Here is a 23,833-nt window from a genome sequence, read left to right on the forward strand (position 1 = left end):
GCTCCCCATTCAGGAGACCAGGCAGCAGTGCAGTGGGTCAGTAAACACCACCCCCTCCCCCCCATGTAGTATGCTTTCAACTCTCCGCGTTTCCAGCCAGCGGATGGACTAAATTGGCCAAATGCCTCTTATCTCTTCTCCCCAATGAGACTCCGGAACAAAATGAAGTAATGGACTGCAACCTCCTGGTTAGACACAGCCACTATGTTATCTTTAAAACAAAGCATGTTTGAAAACTCACCTCCTTTCAGATTTGGAGACTTCAAACGTGCTGTCGAGAATGTGAAAAGTACAAACCAAGTAAGGGATTTCCAGTCTTTGATCTTTTATTTTCCATTTGTTTGCTGCTCAGAGGCAGGTATTGGGGTGGTGTGAATCAGATGGAGATTTGTGTCAAACCCATTTTCCTATTTCCTCAGAGAAAATTGACAATTTTCACATCTGTCAGTTGCAAAGTTAGGGGATTGCTGCAAAGCTGCTGTGTGTGTGTGTGTGCGTATGCTCTGAAAACAGTTTTAACACAGCTTCCCCCACCCCCACTGAGCTAGGGTTAGAAATCACAATTGAGAAACACACTATGCAGCGCTCTGAATTTGCCCATAGTGTCATTCTGTCTGTCTTCGTTTAGAAAGAGAGAGCAAGAATCCAGGACTGTTCTCGGCAGCGTTTCTGTAATCCGAATTCACTTTTAATAATTGTAAACAAAAGACGCGATCGTCGAGTCAGTGTCGGTAACACCTCTTTGACGTAACGTGTTTACAGGATCTTGAGATTATGTTCAAATAATCCAAAATTCAGATAATTGATGTTCGGATAACTGAGGATGTTCTTTATTCAGGAGTGTATCCTGGAGAGTTCATACCCTGTAAAATCCCCCTGCATCTAGTATGGAACAGTTTAAATTGCTTAGCAACATCCAAATCAGAAGCAATCAAGATAAATGTCTAGTTAAACAGGCATCCGGTTCTAATGGAGGTCGATACTGGTGGGGCCATATCAGTGATCACAGAACCAGTTTTTTAACTAAAGTTCGCTCTGAATACCAACCCTTAACTTTGCACAAGACCCAAAGCTAGGCTGAGCTCTTACACCGGGGAAACATTACAGATTATGGGTAAAACTTCAGCGAAGCAACTGGGTCAGTTAGCAGTGATTGTAATAAAAGGCTCAGGCCTAAGTATGATGGGGTGAAATTGTTTGCAACAGATTCACCTAGATTGGTTCAAAGTTTTTCAATTAGAAAATGGCTGCCTGAATGAAGTCCTAACTAAATACCTGGAAGTATACAGGAAGGGTGAGGGATGATCAGAGGAGCCAAGGCAACTTTGCACGTTGACCAGGTCACAATTGCATGATTCCACAAGGCCCACTCAGTGCCATTTGCCTTACGGGTAAAAGTAGAAGGAGAAATCAGAAGGCTGGAAAATGAAGGTTCATCAAACCAGTCTAATTTGGGTAACAGGCAGCACCAGGCGTACCAATTTTGAAGCCCGATAGATGGGAATTTTAAACAAACAGTAAACCATTTTTTTACAGCTGGATAAATATCCAATCCCTCAGATGGAGGATTTATACACAAAGCTGATGGGGGACGGGGGAGGGTGCTGTCCTTCATGAAGCTGGTCATAAACTGATTATGTGCATTTCCACTTAGACCAAGATTCCCAAAAGTATGATATAATTAATAACTGTAAGGGCTTGTACCGATATATGAGACTGCCATTTGGGGTATCGTCTTAGAGACAAAAAAACTGCAGATGCTGGAATCCAAGGTAGACAAGCAGGAGGCTGGAAGAAGACAACAAGCCAAGCAGCATCAGGAGAAGGAGAAGTTAGCATTTCACATGTAACCCTTCTTTCAGTCCTGAAGCGAGGTTACACCTGAAACGTTGACTTCTCCACCTCCTGACGCTGCCTGACTTGCTGTGTTCTTCCAGCCTCCTCCTTGTCTATGTGGGGTATCATCAGCCTGTTCAATTTTTCAGCGGATGATGGGGGACATTTTGAAAGGTCTACCTCAGATTGCCATTTACCTAGTGATGTTCTGAAAACTAATAAAGTAACAATTCGAGAACTTGGATGTTGTCCCAAACCATATTTCTAAGAGAGGTATATGCCTAAATAGGGAAAGATGTGTGTTCCAGGGCCCACAAGTGACCTACTTGGGTTACAGAGTTGATAAGTGCAGGTTACACCCACTGGACAATAATGTGAGGGTGATCAAATGTCTGTCCAGGAGCTTAGGATATGTTTTGGTCTGGTAAATATGATGGAAAGTTCATATATAACCTGGCATCAACTCCTTAAATAAAGGGTCAGCCTTGAAAATGGTCACATAGACAAACCCTAGTTTTCAATAAAGGAAAGGAAACGGCTATCATCCTCTAAGGTGTTGGCACACTGTGATTCCAGGAAGGATCTGGTATCGACATGTAATGCCTCCCCATGTGGCATCAGGGTGGTATTAGCTCATAGGTGGCCTAATGGAGAGGAATGCCCAATAGTTTATGCATCTAAGACTTTGGCTAATGTAGTGCGTAAATATGCCCAGAGAGAAAAAGGAGGATTGCTGGTCATATTTGGAGTCAGGAAGTTCTATCAATACCATTATGAACAAAAATTCATGTTAATCACAAACCCCTACTCAGTGTGCCTAAAGACGACTAGGCAGTGCTGCCCATAGATTTGGGCTGCATTCAGTGTTGGGCTCTAATACTAAGTGCCAATAATTACAAGTTGGAACTCTGTCTGGGAGGCAGAGTAGTGGATGCAGATGCATTGAGCTGTCTCCCGTTAATAGATATAGCATTGGCGGTAGCCACCATGTAAGAGCCTGTAATGATGATACATTTTCTGGACACACTTCCTCCTCCCCCCCCAGTCATAGCTAACATCATCAGATTTTGCACACAAAAAGATTCAGTCCTATCCAAACTGAAAGGCCTGATATTAAATGGGGGGAATCCATAGGACTGGCAAACTAGAATTAAAATCTTTTTGGACCTGGACAGACCAGCTCACAGTTGAGGATTGGATATGGTTACGATGAGTCAGAGTGATTGTCCTGAGCAAACTCCTGAACTCTGGCTGAACTCCACAAGGGTCATCCAGGGGTCTACAAAATGAAGATGTTGACAAGATGTTCTGTCTGGTGCCACAGGATTGGATGCAGAAATAGCTGTGTTAGTGGGGCAGGGCACAGTGTATCAACAAGGACAAAAATTACTACCAGCAGCTCCCCCAGATCTACAGCAATGGCTGGGTAAACCTTGGACTCCATTACATGTCAATTATGCAGGACCTTTCATGGTATCAATGTTCTTGGTCATTGGAGATGGCCAACTCCTGGTCGTATGTGCATAGGGTCCATTTGTCAAATACTGGGACAGTGATAGAAAAATTGCGTATATCTTTTGCAACACACGGAGTCCACTAGGAGAAAGTGAGGACTGCAGATGCTGGAGATCAGAGCTGAAAAATGTGTTACTAGAAAAGCGCAGCAGGTCAGGCAGCATCCAAGGAGCAGGAGAATCAATGTAGAACGGCTTATGACCGAAACGTCGATTCTCCTGCTCCTTGGATGCTGCCTGACCTGCTGCACTTTTCCAGCAAAACATTTTTCAACACACAGAGTCCTGCAGGTGTTGGTTACAGATAACGGGTTGTTGTTTACTAACAGGGAATCTGGTTATTTCTTAACAAGTCGAATGGAATTTGTCATAGAAGGGTAGCTCCATACCAACCATCATCCAATGGCCTGGCAGAAAGAGTGGTCCAAACTTTGCCTCGGTAAACACCAAGTTCTTGCTTGATTATAGGTCCATCCGATATGCAACTGCAAGGATAGCAGCAGCACAGCAGCAGATAGCAGTAGAAGACTTCACACCAAGTCTGATCTTCCCATACCCAAGGCTCTGGTGCCTGACTCTATATGAGGTAGTACTATAGTCAAAACTGTTCATATGTAAATAAACTTGGTGACGGGATACTGGCCTCTGTTATTTAAGGGGGAGATGAAGTACTGAAGCAATTTGAACACCAGTACTAAATATTACAGGCAAGGCAGTGGGAACTGATGATTAGAACAGGAGATGGACACAGAAACACAACACGTGCAATACAGTCTTGCAGTGACAGAATATCACTATTCCGCAAGTTCCCTCAAGAGGTTTGGATTCAATTAATATGGTAACCATATGGATGAAGACAGATGTTATAAGTTCCCAAATGATTGTAGAACATACAATGATCTGCAATTTTGCAAATGTTCCACTTTGGCCCTGGCAACAGGATTTCCACAAGGATTTCTTAAATTTAATCACAAGGCCAAACTTTGTATATTGGAGCCCCTATTGTAACAAAAGGGCATTTCCTGTGTTCAGACAGAGTTTGTTCAAACTCAGTGTATGTAACATGAAAACACAGTGCCTTTTTTATTGCTATATGGGACGTGGGTGCCACTGGCAAGGACATCATTTATTGCCCATTCCTATTTGTCCTTGAGCTGAGAGGTTTGTTCAGCCATTTCAAATTGCTGTGGAGTCACATGTAAGCCAGACCAGGCAAGGATGACAGATTTCCTTCTCTGAAAGATGACAATTTATTTTTAGTGACAATTGATAGTGGTTACATGGTTACCATGAGACTAGTTTTATTTAAAATTGCAGATTTTACTGAATTCAAATTATACCATCTAGCATGGGGAGATTCAAATCCATGTTCCTAGAAGATTCCTGAAGAAGGGCTTATGCCCGAAACATCGATTCTCCTGCTCCTTTTGATGCTGCCTGACCCTGCTGCGCTTTTCCAGCAACACATTTTTAAGCTCTGATCTCCAGCATCTGCAGTCCTCACTTTCTCCTCGAACATTAGGCCTAGTTCTCAAATTATTCTCAAAGTGTTTATCAACAGAATTTTCTAGGTAACTTACAATGAAAAAGATGACAGTTCTATAAACATGCAAAAAGTTAGAACAATCTGCAAAACCCTGAAATGGATTGCTGCAATTATCTTCATAGCTCCTCCAAGCCAAATTGTTCATGTGGCTTGATGACCTAAACAGTGTTGATATTCTTGAAAAGGAGCAGTTACCCCAACTAATCTTTTTGACACTGAAGAAGATGATAAAGTTCAAATTCCAGCCAAAGAGCCTCCCAAAACTCAGGATCATAAATACAAGATAGTTTCTTCTGATTGTTAGATTTATTAGTGACTATCTTAACTCAGAGTGAATAGAATGCAGAACTCACCACCCAAAATGACCAGTTACTGTGCTGTAAATTATATGTAGTTCTATGTAAGAGATGTGAAATACAGGAATTAGGTTTAGCTCACAGCACACAGATGGAACTGGAGGAGACATCTGATGTTTAAGATGACTGAAGTAGACATACTTTCGCTGGCAGGGAGTTCAGAACAATGGGCCTAATATTAAAATTTGAGCTAGGCCACTCAGCAGTGAAAGCAGAAGGACATTTTCACTCAAAACATGAACAGTATGAACACTCAAAACAGATTGGTGAACATAGCTGCCCGTGAAAAGCTGAGGTGGTGCCTGGAGCGCAATTTCCAGAATCGCGGGGAATGTCGTCCCAGGGAAGGAGAATGATCAGGCAGAACATGAGCAGTTAAGACAGTCCATGATGGAGCAGCAGGAGGTTTCAAGTTCAATTGTCAACTTTAAGAAAACAAATTACTGGTCTCTGACCAGATCATAATTTATATTTGATAGTCTGGTCTGGGATCATATCATGGACAACACAAAACTTTGTCCATGGAAACAAATGCTGAGAAAGGTTAGCTCGAGAAAAGAGAACATTACAGCAGTTAGATTTTCTTCAGCCCTTCACTTCCATTCCACAAGTTTAATGGAGCTAATAATTTATGGTAAAAGATGTATTTGCAGACTGTCACTGAAAGATTAACATTTCCATCTGTCTGTTCAACTTTTCTCTTACTCAAGGAGCTGCTTTTCTCTAGTGGGATGACAGATCTGGCACTGTTTCAGTACTCCTGGTTACACCATTGTAAACAGAAAGATTCAGTGGTTTGTTGTCGACAACAGAATTTGGTCATATTTCTGGGAAATACTGTAACACAGGCTCCAGAAAACAATGATTAGTGATTGTAGCAAAATGTGTCTCTATTAAATTTTACAAAAAGGTTTTTAAACTATTCTCTCAAATTGTCATTGATAAAAACCTCACCATTACTGACATTTGGATCAATCTCCCTGATTCTTCATATTTCGTGTCAATACCCAAACCTTCCAAATTTATCGTTCCCAGAAAACACATTACCCCAGCTTGCTCTGCAGCATTTAATCAAAGTTCTCTCCCCTCTCCACCTATCAACTTAGTCAAATGTTAACCAGTTGTTTCATTTCTGCTTTAGAGACTCTTGTCTTCACCAGACCCTTTGTAGTCCTTTATCTTCCCATCGTTTCCTATACAAATTTCAAGGTATTAAACTGGGTGACTGCATCATGTCGACCACCTACAAAGGTGAATTTGATCACCTCATGACCACCTCTTACAATGCTTTCTTTTCCTCACTGCTTTCCACTCAACAAGGCAAGGAAAATTTCAAACATACTTTTGCCATTGAAGCAGTAGAGGTGTTTTGAGAAGGGACTTTAACAGAGCTTCAAACTGAAGTAGCTGAAGGCATGGCTGCCAATGGTGTAACAATCAAAGTCAGTAACAATCAAAGTCAGTCGCAATCCATCTCGTATGTACATAACCCAGTATTTTGGAGTGGAGACTACTTACCAACAATACTGAATCCATTTTCATAGCCAGGTTGCTCCAGAGCAAACATCCAACCAATGATACTTCCAACAGATGACAGTGGCAGAAGAGACCAGCCTAGGGTTGTAGGGATTCGGCTTATAGCTGTATATGATCGCCCATCGTTTACCACCACATATGAATGCAGGTCGATGTTTTCAAACTGAATAGGTACTGGATTGGTTCCTACAAAAATCTTTGCATTTACCTTTCCATTGACACGCTGGGGAGATCCTGTTTAAAAAAGATGTCAGAAGATTTTTAAACTCACTTCTGGATGGAATTTAAAAGCAAGTTATTGCAGACGTTTGAAGCCTCAGTGAAAGAACAAAATGTTGGAGAAACTCAGCAGAGTTAGCACCGCCTGTGCAGAGAAAAACAGTTGATATTTTGAGTCCAATATAACTTTTTCGGAACTCATAGAAACAGGAGTAGGCCATTCAGCCTGCTACCCCTATTCAATTAGATCATAGTTAATAATGCAGTAAAGTGGTATTGAGATGGATTATCTCCCCATAATTACAGTCTTCAGAATCTACCAATTTGTGTCTTGAACATGTTCAAGTATCATAAACCTCTGGCATAGAGAATTCCTAGGATTCACCACTTTCTGAATTAAGAAATCCTTCCTCATCCCAACCTCAAAATGGCCCACCTCATGATTTGGGATCTTGTCACTAAATGAATGAACTCAGCAGCTCCGAAGTAGGATTGTATTGGACTCAAAATATTACTCTGCTTCCCTCTCTGCAGATGCTGTCAGATTTGCTGAGTTTTTTTTCTAATACTGTGTATTTTTATTTCAGGATTTAATCTGTTTAACAGAATAATTGATCAGCTAGCGCTTTCTACGTCTATTGCTATCCAGTGATTTTCAGGTCAGTGTGAAATGAATAAGAATAAAGATGCAAACATGATATTTATTTTCTTGTCATAGGTATGAGAACAGACTGTCCACTAACAGTACAAGAGTGTCGAAGAAATCTTCTACAGCCATAAGGATAGTAACGGGTACAAGTGGAGGGGAAGGTCAATGATGGATCAAAAATAAAATCTAAAAATAGAGACTGAGGTACGAAATAAATACTTTGCATCGTTCTTTAACAAATAAAAATGATACTGGCAAAGTCAAAGTGAGTGAAGCAGTAGTTTAGATACTGAATAAGCTAAAAATTGTTATAGAAATATTAGAAAGGCTGGCTATACCTGAAGGTATGAAGTCACTAAGACTGATGGCATCCATCTGAGGATACTAAGGAAAGCAAGAGTAAATTGTGTATATACTGACCATAATCCTCCAATTCTCCTTAGATATGGGAGTGATGTCACAAAATTAGAGAGAACTGCAAATATTACTGCATTGAACAATAACTGGTGGTAGGATAAACCCAGCAACTACAACCCAGCCAGTGTAGCATTCGTGGTGAAACGCCATTTATAAATGATAACCCGGGACAAAATTAGCAGTCATTTGAATAAATCAGATTAATAAAGGAAAAACAACGTGGATGGTCACAGGCAAGTCATGTTTAACCTGTGTTTTGTGATGAAATAACAGCAGGCTGATTAGAGAAAGGTGGTTTATATGGTGTACCTAGGCTTCCAAAAGGTGCTTGATAACTTGCCACGTAATAGAACTGCAGCTTGTAAAAGGCAGAGTGGCAGCAGAGATATGAAGATGGCAAACTGAAAAGGACGGTAATAGATATCAACAGGATATAGATGGCTGATGGAATGCACAGACAAGTGGCAATAAAATTTATTGCAGCAGAATTTAAAGTGATATATTTTGGCTAGAAGAACAAGGACAGCAATATAAAATAAACAGGTAGAATTCTAAAGGAGTAATGTAGGAAAGGAGACATCGATCAGTAGACGTGCTCAAATTGTTGATTGAAGTAGAGGAAGATGAGAGAGTGGTTTGAAAATAAAGGCATACAGAAGTCCAGAGAGTCTGTTCGTCAGTCGAGCACTGAATTACAAAAGCAAGAAAGTTATCATTAGATTAGATTAAATTCCCTACAGTGTGGAAATAGCCCTTCAGCCCAACAACTCCACGCCAACCCTCCAAAGAGTAACCCACCCAGACCCATTTCCCTAACTTGTATCTCCCTCTGATTAATGCACGTACCATTATGGACAATTGAGCATAGCCAATTCACCCGACCTGCACATCTTGGGATTGTGGGAGGATACTGGAGCACCCAGAGGAAACCCACACAGACTCAGGGAGAATGTGCAAACTCTACACAGACAATCGCCTGAGGTGGGAATCAAACCCACCTGGTGCTGTGAGGCTGCAGTGCTAACCACTGAGCAACCACACTGCCCATGTTGTGATAAACATGTATAAAGCATTGGTTCTGCCTTAACTGAAATATTGTGTCCAAATCCAGTAATGCACTTTAGGGAGGTTGCGAATTTTTTTTGAAGAGAGGATGTAGCAATGATTTACAAGAATAGCTCCAGGGACAAGGGATATCAGTTACACGAATAGATTGGAGAAACTAGGGCTGTCTTCCTTTATGAACGGGAAGTCAAGAGGAGACTTGACAAAGATCTTGAAGTTCACGTAGACAAAAGTAGATAGGAAGAAATTTTTCCCACTGGTAGAAATTCCACACAAGGATCACGTACCAAAAGAAAAAGTAATAACAGAAAAGTCAAATTTGTGCAGGAGTGGTTAGGATATGGATTGCACTGCCTGATAGTATCATAGGGACAAATGCAATCATAGCTTACAAAATGAAATGAGATAAACATCTGAAGAGAAAAATATTTCAAGGCTATGGAGAAAGGGGCAGGGAAGTGACACAAGTTGTTCCTAGAGGGAGATGTTTCAGAAATGACAGAGCAATCATCCTACATTGGTGCTGAAACAATTCTACGATTCAAGAGGCTGTGGATGCTGAGATCAATTAGAGCTTCAAGATTGATGACTCACTATTATTGATTAGGTAATGGCATCAATAGGTAGTATTTGAGGTAAGAGAATAATTGGATAAATGCAGCTTTGGTACAGATTAGGTACATGCGGCACAGTGGCTCAGTGGTTAGCACTGCTGCCTCACAGCACCAAGGTCCCAGGTTCGATTGTCTGTGTGGAGTTTGCACATTCTCCCTGTGTCTGTGCAGGTTTCCTCCGGGTGCTCCAGTTTCCTCCCACAGTCCAAAGATGTGCAGGTTAGGTGAATTGGCCTGTAGTGTTAGGTGCATTAGTTAGGGGAATGTATCTGGTTGGGTTGCTCTTTGGAGGGTCGGTGTGGACTTGTTAAGCCGAAGGGCCTGTTTCCACACTGTAGGTAATCTAATCTAAACAAACTAAAACGGAAAAGCTGAGCAGGTCTGGCAGCATCTGTAAAGAGAAATCAAAGTTAACATTTTGGATCCGGTGAACCTTCCATGGATCAGCTGCGATTAACTCAAAATAGATTTTAAGGGAATGAGTGACCAACTCTTTTTGAATGCTCCATTATGGTTACATGAACTGTGATGCTCACTGTTTTTGACTTATACAAAAAAGACTCACTCAGATAAGTGTTGCGGGTCACCCATAGAATAATCTCAATGGGTCAAACTCCCTCCCATTCACACTGTCATAGTCCCTAATCCTTATGTGATGTGCAAACAGTGCAGGGCAACATGAAACAGGCATGATGGGCTTTTAATGGGGGAAATAATCAGATTTGCAGCTTTTCTAAATTAAAGATCAGTCAATAAATGAACTTACTCGATAAAGAACATTTCCATCACTCTTTATTCTTGTGACTGTGTTTGTGTTCTGCCAGGTGCCCATTTGCGAAGCTACCACTCTAAAAAGGACCCAAAAGACTGCTCTTTCTAAAGATTACGCATTCAAATACTGCATTCCATTTCTACATTTTTTTCTCTTTCACTAAACTAAGCTTTTTGATCTTGGAACGAAGAATGGGAAGCAGACCAGACTTACCTTCCGCAACACACTGCTTGCCATTTCCATAATAACCAGGATTACAGTGACAGCAGAAACCTGCCACATAGTCTCTGCACTGGCCATGAATCGAACACACATGACGGCTGTTGGCACAGGTGAGCTGTCTTTCTGTATTGTATGAGAAAACTGAGAAAGAGGAAAAAAAATACCATGAACAAACTTACAGAGAAAAAAAAATTTTCAACCTTAACTAAATTAGGTTACATTTGGGTGGCACTAACAGAGGTTAGGTAGGGATGGGCAGATAAAATGGGTCTCTCATTTATTTACATTTTCAACTGTTAAGAAAAAGACAGATACAGTAGAAGTAGATGCATCTAATAAAGGCCTAATATCAAGAGTACTATACCAATGAACACTTGAAATGGTATGGCTTATAAGACTACAGGCTAAGTGCTGGAAAATGGGATTAGAATAGATAGATACTTGATGATCGGTGAGGGTATAATAGACCAAAGGCCCTCTTTTCATGATGTAAAACTCTATTACTCTATTACAATCTATATCAATTACTTGGATGATGGGACCAAATCTGTGATAGCTAAAATTGCTAATAGCACAAAGATAGGCAGAAAGTGTTAAGAGGACATGAAGACTCGATAAAAGGAATTTAGACAGGTTAAGTGAGGCAGAACAAATTTGTCACATGGAACATATTGTGAGTACACATGGACTTGTTCACTTTAGCAGGAAAGTATAGAAAAACAGTATACTATTTAAATCGAGTGAGACTGTAGAACTCAAATGGTACAGAAGGACCTGAATCATGTATCAAGTTTTCACACAGGGTATACCAGACAATTAGGAAGGCAAATTGATGTTTATTGCAAGGGAAATTGAGTATCAAAGTAGTGAAGGGTTCCTGCAGCTGTAAAGGACCTTAGTTAGACTACAGCTAGAGTGCTAAGCACAGCGTTGTTCTCCTTAAGAAAAGATACAATTGCATTCAGACGGAGTTCATTCAACCGAGTTCTGTGATGAAACAGCAAGGTTATGATGAAAGGTTGAGCAAGCTAGGGCTACACCAATTGGAATTTAGAAGAATGAGAGGTGGTCTTATTGAAACTTAAAACAATCGTAAAGGGACCTGACAAAGTGAATGTCAGCAGGGAGGCAGGGTGTGGGGGAAGGAGAAATAAATGTTGTGTGTCTTGGTAGAATTTATAAATGAGAAATGCCTAATTTAAGACAGGGAAGATAAAATAAATTTTATCTCAGAGAACAGTTATGTTTGTGGAATTCTCTTCCCAGAAAGCAGTGGAGTCCCAGTAATTGGATTTATTCAAGGTTAAATCTGATTGATTTTTGATTATCAGGTTGAGTTGGGAATTATGAGTCAGGAATTATGATGTGGGGTGGGGAGGGGATGCAGGAAAGTAGAGGTGAGTCCACAAACTGCATAGAGCAGAGCAGCATCAAAAGGGCCAAATGGTCTTCTCCTGCTCCAAATTCTAGGTGTACTTCAGGGGGAAGAGACACGTGTGGAGCTGTTTGTTACAGCAAATATCATGCCAAGTGGATTCCCATGACAAGCAGGTCCAGAGGGCCACACAGACCTATATCACTGGCACATTCCACATCATGGAAAAGCAACACCAACTGTTTTACCAAATAGGAAACATGTTATGAAGTTTTTGCCAAAGTATTACCTGGGCTACGATTTCCAGAGGAGTGCAGAGTACAGGACTGTCACAGGAAAATTATTTTCATATCTACTGTATTAGAACTTCCCAAAGCCTTTCACAGCATCATAACTGGTCAGAATTTGAAGTTTAGATACATAAGGAGATACATGGGAACAGGTAATCAAAATATTAATTAAAGGGGTTGATTCTAAGAAATATTTCAAAACAACAGAGAACAGTTGAAAGGTGATGAAATTTCAGATCTTAAAGTCTAGGCAGCTGAAGATATGGTTGCCATTTGCTGAGTGAAGAAAATTGGGATGCATAAGACCAGAACAGAGGAGCACAGAAACTTTGGAGGAATGATAGAGCTTAGCGATAGATTCGAGAAGCCATGGAGAGATTCGAACATGTGGATATGAATGTTAAAGTCAAGGTATCAGCAGTTATACTGATACAGGATGGAAAAGGTTCCGATTCAAAATTAAAACCATATACTTAAAGGGGCACTCAGCCAACCACTGTCAGACAGGCAAGTTCTCCTGCAGAATAGGATTTTAACCAGACCAGAAAGAAAGCGGTTTGAGCATATTTTAAGTCAGAAGATAAAATTACAAATCCAACAGCACTGTAGGAAATGCCAGTACGAAAACTTAAGAACAGTTTATCTTGTAAAACATTATTGATGTCATTTATTCATGAGAAAGGCAAATTCCTTAGCACAATATTTCTGTTTTCAGTTGATTAAATCATTGAGCAAGGCAAAAGTGAGGACTGCAGGTGGTGGAGATTAGAGTCGAAAGTGTGGTGCAGGAAAAGCACAGCAGGTCAGGCAGCATCCAAGGAGCAGGAAAATCAATGTTTCAGAAAAAAGCCCTTCATCAGGAATTCCTGATGAAGGGCTTTTTTCTGAAACATTGATTTTCCTGCTCCTTGGATGCTGCCTGACCTGCTGTGTTTTTCCTGCGCCACACTCTCGACTCTAAAGCAGTGAGCAGCTGAGTCAGATTGAAAGTATCAAAGTCTTCTATCACTGGCATCCATGAGTCAGCTAATCGACTACAGCAGTGTTAAGGGTACTAAATATTATTCTTCATGTACCCAGCTGGGGTGGGGAAAAGAACTGGCCTGGATTGCTGTCCCTAATCACTACCCAGCAAAAAAGGCTGGTTGAGAACAGACTGAGCCTAACACAAACACAACCTATAAAAAGTAATCTTCACGCAAGTTCCAGGCAATGGTTATCATTGATGATATTGAAAGCAGAAAACCTGATGACATTCAATAGCATTTCCATTGCCAAATCACTCTCAATCTTCTGCAGGGTTGGGGTGTGGAAGGACTAGGATGGTGGGGAGTCACCCAAGGTGACCAGAGATTCAACTGGACAAGCTACATAAATCTTTGGACAACTGGAGAGAGGCTCATAGACTGGGTATTCTGAGGTTCACTGATTGACTCATATCATGACTGCACACAGCCTCTCCACCAAGTTACACATTGGGAGTTTGATCCTCTAGTGGGCTGCAATTTGTCCCATCCAACAAATGTAATACTAAGACTAGTCAAGATTTCGTTGACTGCTTCTCCATGCAAATTCTAACATGTAGAATATCTGCAGTGGTTTGGAATAACAACAACAACTGCATTACTATTTCTTCACTACTACTGGGAAAAGTCCTGGAATTCCTTCCTTAACCACATTGTCAGAGTATCTATAGCACTTAGGCTGCAGAAGTTCAAATTATCTTGCTGCCATCTTCTCAGAGGTAATTAGGAATAAATGTTAGTCTTGCCAGCAATGCCTAGACTTTGAGAGCATTTCAAATTCATTTTGAATAGTCACAATAGATGCAATTCTACTAGCGCACTCCCATGCTGAAACTACATCCCACCAAGGGATTTTCCAGGAATGGGGAATAAATGGAAAACCAATTTAGGATGGAGAACCCACATTTCAGAAAGAAAAAGACACAAAGCTGGGTGGCAGGGTGAAATGTGAGGAGGATTTTAGGAGAATACAGGGTGACCTGGACAGGCTAGGTGAGTGGACGGATGCATAGCAGATGCAGTTTAATGTGGATAAATGTGTGGTTATCCACTTTGGTGGCAAGAAAATGAAGGCAGATTACTACCTAAATGGAGTTAAGTTAGGTAAAGGGGCAGTACAATGAGATCTAGGTGTTCTTGTACATCAGTCAATGAAAGCAAGCATGCAGGTACAGCAGGCAGTGAAGAAAGCTAATAGCATGCTGGCCTCCATAACAAGAGGAATTGAGTATAGAAGCAAAGAGGTCCTTCTGCAGCTGTATAGGGCCCTGGTGAGACTGCACCTGGAATATTGTGCGCAGTTTTGGTCTCCAAATTTGGGGAAAGACATTCTGGCTATTGAGGGAGTGCAGCGTAGGTTCACGAGGTCAATTCCCGGAATGGCGGGACTATCTTACGCTGAAAGATTGGAGCGACTGGGCTTGTATATGCTTGAGTTTAGAAGGCTGAGAGGGGATCTGATTGAGACATACAACATTATTAAAGGATTGGACACTCTGGATGCAGGAAGCATGTTTCCGCTGATGGGTGAGTCCCAAACCAGAGGACGCAGTTTAAGAATAAGGGGTAGGCCACGGAGAACAGAGTTGAGGAGAAACTACTTCACTCAGAGAGTGGTGGGTGTATGGAATGCTCTGCCCCAGAAGGCTGTGGAGGCCAAGTCTCTGGATACTTTCAAGAAAGAGTTGGATAGAGCTCTTAAGGATAGTGGAATCAAGGGTCATGGGGATAAGGCAGGAACAGGATACTGATTGAGGATGATCAGCCATGATCATAATGAATGATGGTTCTGGCTCGAAGGGCAGAATAGCCTACACCTGCACCTATTGTCTATAAAAATCAAGACATCAAGAAAGGAGAAAGTGGAATTCAAGAAAATACAGGATACATTCAGGATTTTAAAATCATACAGTGGCTTTTTCAATTTCAGGACTGAATTTGGCTAAAATCATGAAACACAATATCTGCACACATTACTACCCTTAGATCAAACTCATTCATTGAGCAAATTCACAAGTATTTCAAGAAAAGAGAGTTGGTTGGAGGGGTGCATTGTGCCACAAGTTGCATTTCCTTTCCTCACCCTTTATGTTGTAATATTCTTGTGCTTTATCTTGTGCTGAAGTGCAAAATAATAATGTTATGGCAAGGAAAGCAGGGCAACTGAGACCTCATGAATGCCAGGACCAACAACATATTTATTAACCACCTAAATTTAAAGGACAGAGAAATAACAGAGTAGGCAAGAGCACAAATTAATGTCAACTGCATACAGAAAAATAAATACAGGGTTAGGGTGGACTGGAAGGAGACAAAGCAATATTAAGATCTTATTTGATAAAATTTTGGATTAAGATTTCTCTAGGACTAATTTACTGCCTGGAGGAGTGAGTCAACAGTTTTATTGTTACCTTTCCAGACCAAGCTTCTTAACTTTCATGTCAGACCCATAAACCACATCATGAACAAAGTGTATCTCACTAACAGGACAAATACAGCAATTTCAAGACCATAGTTGGGAAGTTCATGACAGAATTTTTCCTCAGTTTTGTTAAAGAGGAATGATGGAAAACACTTAGCAATTTGTGATCATTCACAACTGCATATAATTTGTTCATCACAAATTACTAGATCATTTTATGCACTCACCCAATTTATGGATTTTATATATAGATAGTTTGTAACAAGTATACATAATCAACAAATCATCATACCATTCCCAGTCACATCCAACTCTGTATCCAACAGTTCAACTCTGCGCTGGGGAAACTGTGGATGCTGGAACTGGACTGGCTTTACTTTGATGTGTGTGCGAACTGGAAACTCCTCCACATAGCGGGGTTCTTCTGGAGCCGAGTTTTCCACATTCTGCTGTGAAGCTACCTTGTACACTACAGCATCCTCTGGTATGCCAACTTTTTCTTCTTCAGGAAGATTATATTCTGGGTCTGACCCATTCTCGGTTATGTCCACATAGGAGCTCCTCTGGTGGTCAATGGTTGGAACAGTACTAAAAGTACTCTGCACGTAATCAGTATGGAACATGCTTACAATGGCAGAAGAAATGGTCTGGTTAGAAGAACTGCCCAGGTGGAAGATCCAAACTCCTTGTTCTCCAGCATTACTGTCTCTGTGAAAATAATAGTTTTATTTTTCCTTTACAGAATGCATTGAAATTGCCATGTTATAAAACTTTCCTTCAAGCATGCATTTTTTCCCCCACTAAATTCCCACTTATTAGGGTCAACCTTATTTTTAAATCTCCTACAAAGTGGAAACATCTTTAAGCTAATCTGATTATCACTTTTAAAAACCTCCTTTTGGCCATCCTTTTCCTAATAATAAATCTTTATAATCAATTAGTTCTGATATCATACTTATTAATCTTGCACTTTTTCCATTGCCTCTACATGCTGTGTGTGTCAGCCATGCTTCTGTTGGTAGCACACGCCTCTGAATCACAAGGTTCCAGTTCCATGCAAGAGTTTCAAATCGAAGTTCAAGACAAGTTTAGCATTACTTGTCTGCTTTTTAATTCTGGGAAACATAGAACATAGAACAATACAGTGCAGAACAGGCCCTTGATGATGCGCTGACCTGTGAACTAATTTCAGCCCATCACCCTACCCTATCCCATCATCATCCATATGCTTATCCAAGGACTGTTTAAATGTTCCTATTTGGCTGAGTTAACTACATTGGCAGGCAAGGCATTCCATGCCCTTACCACTCTCTTGAGTAAAGAACCTACCTTTGACATCTATCTTAAATCTATCACCTGTTCAATTTGCAGCTAGGCCCCCTCATACAAGCAGATGTCATCATCCTTGGAAAAAGACTCTCACTGTCCACCCTATCTAATCCTCTGATCATCTTCTATGTCTCTATTAAATCCCCTCTTAGCCTTCTTCTCTCCAATGAAAACAGACCCAAGTCCCTCAGCCTTACCTTATAAGACTTTCATTCCAGACCAAACAACATCCTGGTAAATCTCCTCTGCACCTTTTCCAATACTTCCACATCCTTCCTGTTATGGGGCGACCAGAACTGCACACAATATTCCAAGTGTGGCAGCACTAGCATTTTGTACAGTTGCAACAAGACATCACGACTCTGGAACTCAATCCCTCTATCAATAAAACCGAACACACCATATGCCTTCTCAACAGCACTCTCAACCTGGGTGGCAACTTTCAGGGATCTATGTACATGGACATCAAGATGCCTCTGCACATCTACACTACCAAGAATCTTTCCATTGACCCAGTATTCTGCCTTCCTGTTATTCTTCCCAAAGTGAATCACCTCACATTTATCTGCATTGAACTTCATTTGCCAACTTTCAGCCCAATTCTGCAGTTAATCCCAAGTCTCCCTACAACCTGCAACATTCTTCCACACTATCCGCCACTCCATGACTTTAGTATCCACCTATGCCTGCATTCAAGTCATTTATAAAAATGACAAACAGTAATGGTTCCAAAACAAATGGTTCCTTGTGGCACACCACTAGTGACCGGACTCCAGGCTGACCATGTTCCATCAACCACCACTTGTTGCCTTCTGACAGAAAGCCAGTGTCTAATCCAAACTGCTAAATCACCTCCAATCCCATGCCTCCACATTTTGTTCAATAGCCTACCATGTGGAACCTTATCAAAGGCTTTACTGAAGTCCATGTACACCACATCAACTGCCCCACCCTCATCCACATGCTTGGTCACCTTCTCAAAAATCTCAAAAAGGTTTGTGAGACACGACCTGCCCATGGCGAATCCATGTTGACTATTTAACCAAATTGTTACTTACTAGAGGATTATAAATCCTATCTCAAGACTTTTCCTACAACAGACGCAAGGCTCACTGATCTATAACTACCTGGGTCATCTTTACTTCCTTTCTTGAACAAGGGCACAACATTTGTAATCCTCCTGTCCTCTTGTACTAAACCTGTAGACAATGACAACTATAAACACTGAGACTAATTAACAATGCAACATTTTACCACATGTATGAGTTTAACGTGCGCATTCATTAGTAGCACTATCTTACCTTGATTTTTCTTTTGATATTTATGCATCTGTTGAAGACTTTACATTGTTAGATTATAAAACACTGTTGTTTCATCTTGCTTCCCATTTTTTAAAAATAAAATTATTTGTAATATGTCATCCTTTACCGATATTATTTTATTAATGGAAAATGAAAAAGAACTGGCGGCCATACTAGTCTGAAAACACCTGATCTCGGAAGCTAAGCAGACTTAGACCTGGTTAGTACTTGGATGGGAGACCGCCTGGGAATACCAGGTGCAGTAGGCTTTTAAGGTCGGCACGGTGACTCAGTGTTAGCACTGCTGCCTTACAGCACCAGGGTCCCAGGTTCGATTCCAGCCTCTGGTGACTGACTGTGTGGAGTTTGCACATTCTCCCAGTGTCTGCGTGGGTTTTCTCCGGGTGCTCCGGTTTCCTTCCACAGTCCAAAGATGTGCAGGTCAGGTGAATTGCCCATAGCTGAAAAATGTGTTGCTGGAAAAGCGCAGAGGTCTGGCAGCATCCAAGGAGCAGGAGAATCGACGTTTCGGGCATAAGCCCTTCTTTTGCTGCGCTTTTCCAGCAACACATTTTTCAGCTCTGATCAAGAACATCTGCAGTCCTCATTTTCTCCTAAATTGCCCATAGTGCTAGGCGCATTAGTCAGAGAGAATGGGTCTGGGTGGGTTACTCTTTGGAGGGTCGGTGTGGACTGGTTGGGCCGAAGGGCCTGTTTCCACACTGTAGGGAATCTAATCTAATCTAAACTGCAGATTTTGGAGATCTGAAATAAAGGCAGAAATAGCTGAAGAAACTCAGCTACTCTGGCAGCATCTATGGATAGAAAATACAGTTCAAGTTCCAGGCCCCACTGTCTCTTCTTCAGAACTTCAGCAGCTGGGAAAAGGTGATGATCATAAATACTTCCTCTAGGCATTTCTGCCTTTGTTAGTTATCATTTTTCACTCTCGCTTTTAATGTTTATGTAGTCAGTGTATGCCCTAAGTTGCAATTCATTCATACTCTTTGTTCTTCAACATCTCATTGGGTGCTGATAGTGTAGAATAAAAACTGCATGATAATATGTAGCTGAAGACCTGGATTACTAAATGAGACATAGTCAGATTACAAACTACAGCTAATCGAAAATCTCTGGGGATCTAAAAAAAAGGCATACAATTACAAACTTGAAGATAGCCTACTGTTTTTTTCAACGTAGTAGAAGAATTTTCAATCATTGTCAGAATGGAGGAAAATGGTTTTGATAACAAACTTGAAGAAAACATGCTGCCATGGCAGAGAAATGCCTTGAATTACGTGTAACATTGTTACATTGAAGGTTACAAAGATAGCATTTTAGTAACAAACACATTTATCCATGAGAAGAAGAAGGAGGACCGAAAGTCTTAACACATTAACAGAAAATCTTTAGGTTGGTTTTCTACAAATGTAAAAGTGCAGCTACCACCCTAATTAGTATATTAATCTTTAAATTCAATGCAATGGTACTGGAAGCAAACAATGGAATGCACATCCTGTGCATGCACAGATAGTGTCAGTCTGTAACTGTTTAAAGTGAGAGATGCTTTAAATGCAGCTCTGCTTTCTATAACCAAACAATGCTCCCTGTTGCACTTGGTGCTCTGTAACAGTTTCCATTTCAACATATTTTTGGAGCTATATGATGGAAAGTTTTAAGATGAAGGCTTGCAATTAATGAAGCAATGCTGTTTTTTCAACAGTTACTCCAGTAGTGAATTCAAAAAGCCTGAGAAGTGATACCTGTCAAAAAAAAATTTTTTTAAATTCATAAAATAATTAGGACAAAAATTAAGAACCAATGTGGAACTCAAAACCTTGACCTTGGAATTAAAAGAGTTCCATTACCACCAAGTGAGGCTGTGTAGGAAACTTCACTTTTATCCAAATTGCTCTCTTGTTCAAAGAAATGCAACTTTTAATGAAGTAGCTGTGGTTACATAAGGTCTACAAGTGGCAGCTCTTAGGTATTTTAAAAATCACTGCACCACTTGCCACCCATCAACAGGAATGACACCAGAAACAGATGTGTGCATACCAGTGATTGCATTGTAGGCTGAATACACACAACAGTTCCTGACAACTTTCTGGTTGTCAGCAGGAGTCTTATCATCAAATGAAAGGATTGTCTGGTAACCTCATCTTTGACACTATATACTGTTCCTGCTTGAATAAGGACTGAAGCAAGTGAAGATCAGCATGGTCCTTTCTATGCATCACAGCTGCATAAACCATCCATTTTATGCTATACTGTATACTTACCACAACATACAAGCTTGGCCAAGACATGAAAGGTCACTAACAAAATAAGCTTATATACAAGATTCCATTCCCACTAGGCATCAAATGTAAGTGGTACTCTGAAGAACAGTTTAGTCATTTAGCTTTTCATGCCTATTCTGCCAATCAATTAAATCATGACTTCTCAACTCTAACTACCAGTCTTGGTAGCAAAATCCTCAGCACCCTTGCCTAACTAAAATATATCCAAAATTACAGCCTTGAAATTCTTAACCAAACCCAAAGCCTTAGCAGCTTTTTAGGAGACACAGGTTCAGACTATCATAACCCTTTGAGGGGTTGAAAATGCCAGTCCCAATTGCGAAGTTTTCTGATCCCCATGTTCCAGGCTTTCGCCCCCCCCCGCCAGGGAAAATAATCTGTATATTTCCATTCCAATTCTTAGACATCTTAAAATGTCTCAGTTAAATCACTTAATCTTATAAACAGGAGGGAACAATGCAACATGGTCTTAAAACGGAAGCTGTCAAACAAAGAAAACCAAAGTCAATAAGCTTTCCTGACCACCATAAACATAAGGACATGAGGACACATTTTCTCTTGAGATCATTATATATTCAAAAAAATGTCAAAAAACTTTACATGGCAACAAAGAACAGCAATAACCTTTTTCACTCAGGGTGGAAATCACAACAGGATAGAATCACAGAATTCTACAGCACCAAAAGAGGACGTTCAGATCATTGTGTTTTATCAACTGAGCTATTTAATTCACACCAATATTCCTTCTCCAAAGCCCTGTAAGTTTCTCTTTGACAAATATTTGTCCAATTCCTGTCTGACAGAAGGAATAAAGATTAAGAGACATTCCAGATGAAGAAATGTTAAATTTGCTTACTGGTAAAGGTTTTTAACAGATTGTTCGCTGCCAGATGTAACTGCATATGACGGTCCCTCGAGGGTAAATAGCACAAAACTGCTTTCCCCTCTGCTGAAGCCCACTCGAGCTGGTAAGTCAATGTTATTTGCTGATTTGGAACGTGTTCCATAAAACTGCAAGCCATCTTCAGGGTACAGCAGAATAGCATAGGAGCTGGATTCATCAGAAGCCAATATCACCTGGAAGGTATTTCTCTGGTAACACAAAAAGCCATCAAGATATCATTTCACGTAGAGTCATAAAGATGTACAGCATTGAAACAGACCCTTCGGTCCAACCCGTCTAGGCCGACCAGATATCCCAACCTAATCTAGTCCCACCTGCCAGCATCCAGCCCATATCCCTCCAAACCCTTCCTATTCATATACCCATCCAAATGCCTCTTAAATGTTGCAATTGTACCAGCCTCCACCACTTCCTCTGGCAGCTCATTCCATACACGTACTACCCTCTGCGTGAAAATGTTGCCCTTTAGGTCTCTTTTATATCTTTCCCCTCTCACCCTAAACCTATGCCCTCTAGTTCTGGACTCCCCGAACCCAGGGAAAAGACGTGTCTATTTATCCTATCCATGCCCCTCATAATTTTGTAAACCTCTATAAGGTCACCCCTCAGCCTCCGACGCTCCAGGGAAAACAGCCCCAGCCTGTTCAGCCTCTCCCTGTAGCTCAGCTCCTCCAACCCTGGCAACATCCTTGTAAATCTTTTCTGAACCCTTTCAAGTTTCACAACATCTTTCCGATAGGAAGGAGACCAGGAGACCAGATGTGCATGCAATATTCCAACAGTGGCCTAACCAAAGTCCTGTACAGCCGCAACATGATCACCCAACTCCTGTACTCAATACTCTGACCAATAAAGGAGAGCATACCAAACGCCTTCTTCACATTCTACCTGCGACTCCACTTTCAAGGAGCTATGAACCTGCACTCCAAGGTCTCTTTGTTCAGCAACATCCCTAGGACCTTACCATTAAGTATATAAGTCCTGCTAAGATTTGCTTTCCTAAAATGCAGCACCTCGCATTTATCTGAATTAAACTCCATCTCCCACTTCTCAGCCCATTGGCCCATCTGGTCCAGATCCTGTTGTAATCTGAGGTAACCCTCTTTGCTGTCCACTATACCTCCAATTTTGGTGTCATCTGCAAACTTACTAACTGTATCTCTTATGCTCGCATCCAAATCATTTATGTAAATGACAAAAGGTAGAGGGCCCAGCACCAATCCTTGTGGCACTCCACTGGTCACAGGCCTCCAGTCTGAAAAACAACCCTCCACCACCATCCTCTGTCTTCTACCTTTGAGCCAGTTCTGTATCCAAATGGCTAGTTCTCCCTGTATTCCATGAGAATGTTGGAAGTTATAACAAATCAATCTGCTATGGCTCAGTGTGAATATTCTGACCTCTGAATCACTTAGTTGTGAGTTCAAAAGCCACCCCCCCACCACACCCCCCCCAACACACACCCCCCACCCCCCCCACCCCCCCTCCCACACACCCCCACCACACCCCTCCCCCACCACACCCCCCACACACCCCCACCCCACACACCCCCACCCCACACACACCCCCACCCCACACCCTCACACCCCCCCCCCCCCCCCACCACACCCCCCCCCCCAGCAACTTGATATATTTACTCTAGGCTGATAACTCCAGATTCCATTGCACTGCTGAATGTGCTGAGCTTTGGGTGAGACATTAAATCAAAGGGACAGAACAGATCCCACTGCAGTATTTCAGACACCTGGGAGTTATTACTCCCACAATGAAGACTGAAATCAGTGATCCAGTCATTATAACATGATTTTTTGCAGGAACTTCCACAAAGGGCTTCCAAACTGTTTTACAGCCGTTCCCTACATGACCAATGCACAATGGCAGCAGTATGTGCAGGATGCACTGCAACAGCTCACCAAGACCCCTTGGATAGCACCTTCCAAACCTGATATCCCTACCATCAAGAAGGACAAGGGCAGCAGATACCTGGGACATCAGCTGCAAGTTCCCCTCCAACACACACATCATGTTGACTAGGAACTGTACCATTGTTCCCTCACTATCACTGAGTCAAAGTCTTTGAACTCATTTCCAGAAACACTGTGGGTATTACCAACATCACATGGGCTGCAGCAAATCAA

General features: G+C 41.3%; 1 protein-coding gene and 1 pseudogene across 1 annotated transcript in view; one reads left to right on the top strand and one right to left on the bottom strand.

Moving 5' to 3' along the window:
- The window catches only part of nid1a (nidogen 1a), a 100,904-nt gene that overhangs the window by 74,269 nt on the left and 2,802 nt on the right, over positions 1-23,833 (bottom strand). Inside the window, exons 3-6 of the mRNA XM_072559552.1 lie at positions 21,648-21,883; positions 16,151-16,566; positions 10,738-10,887; positions 6,771-7,022 (exon numbers count right to left, since the gene is read on the bottom strand). Of these exons, the coding sequence (XP_072415653.1) occupies positions 6,771-7,022; positions 10,738-10,887; positions 16,151-16,566; positions 21,648-21,883 (1,054 nt within the window). The remainder of the gene's footprint in view (positions 1-6,770; positions 7,023-10,737; positions 10,888-16,150; positions 16,567-21,647; positions 21,884-23,833) is intronic.
- LOC140472697 (5S ribosomal RNA) lies at positions 18,649-18,757 on the top strand (annotated as a pseudogene).

Source organism: Chiloscyllium punctatum, chromosome 3, assembly GCF_047496795.1.
Source record: "Chiloscyllium punctatum isolate Juve2018m chromosome 3, sChiPun1.3, whole genome shotgun sequence".
Taxonomy (NCBI): Eukaryota; Metazoa; Chordata; class Chondrichthyes; order Orectolobiformes; family Hemiscylliidae; genus Chiloscyllium; species Chiloscyllium punctatum.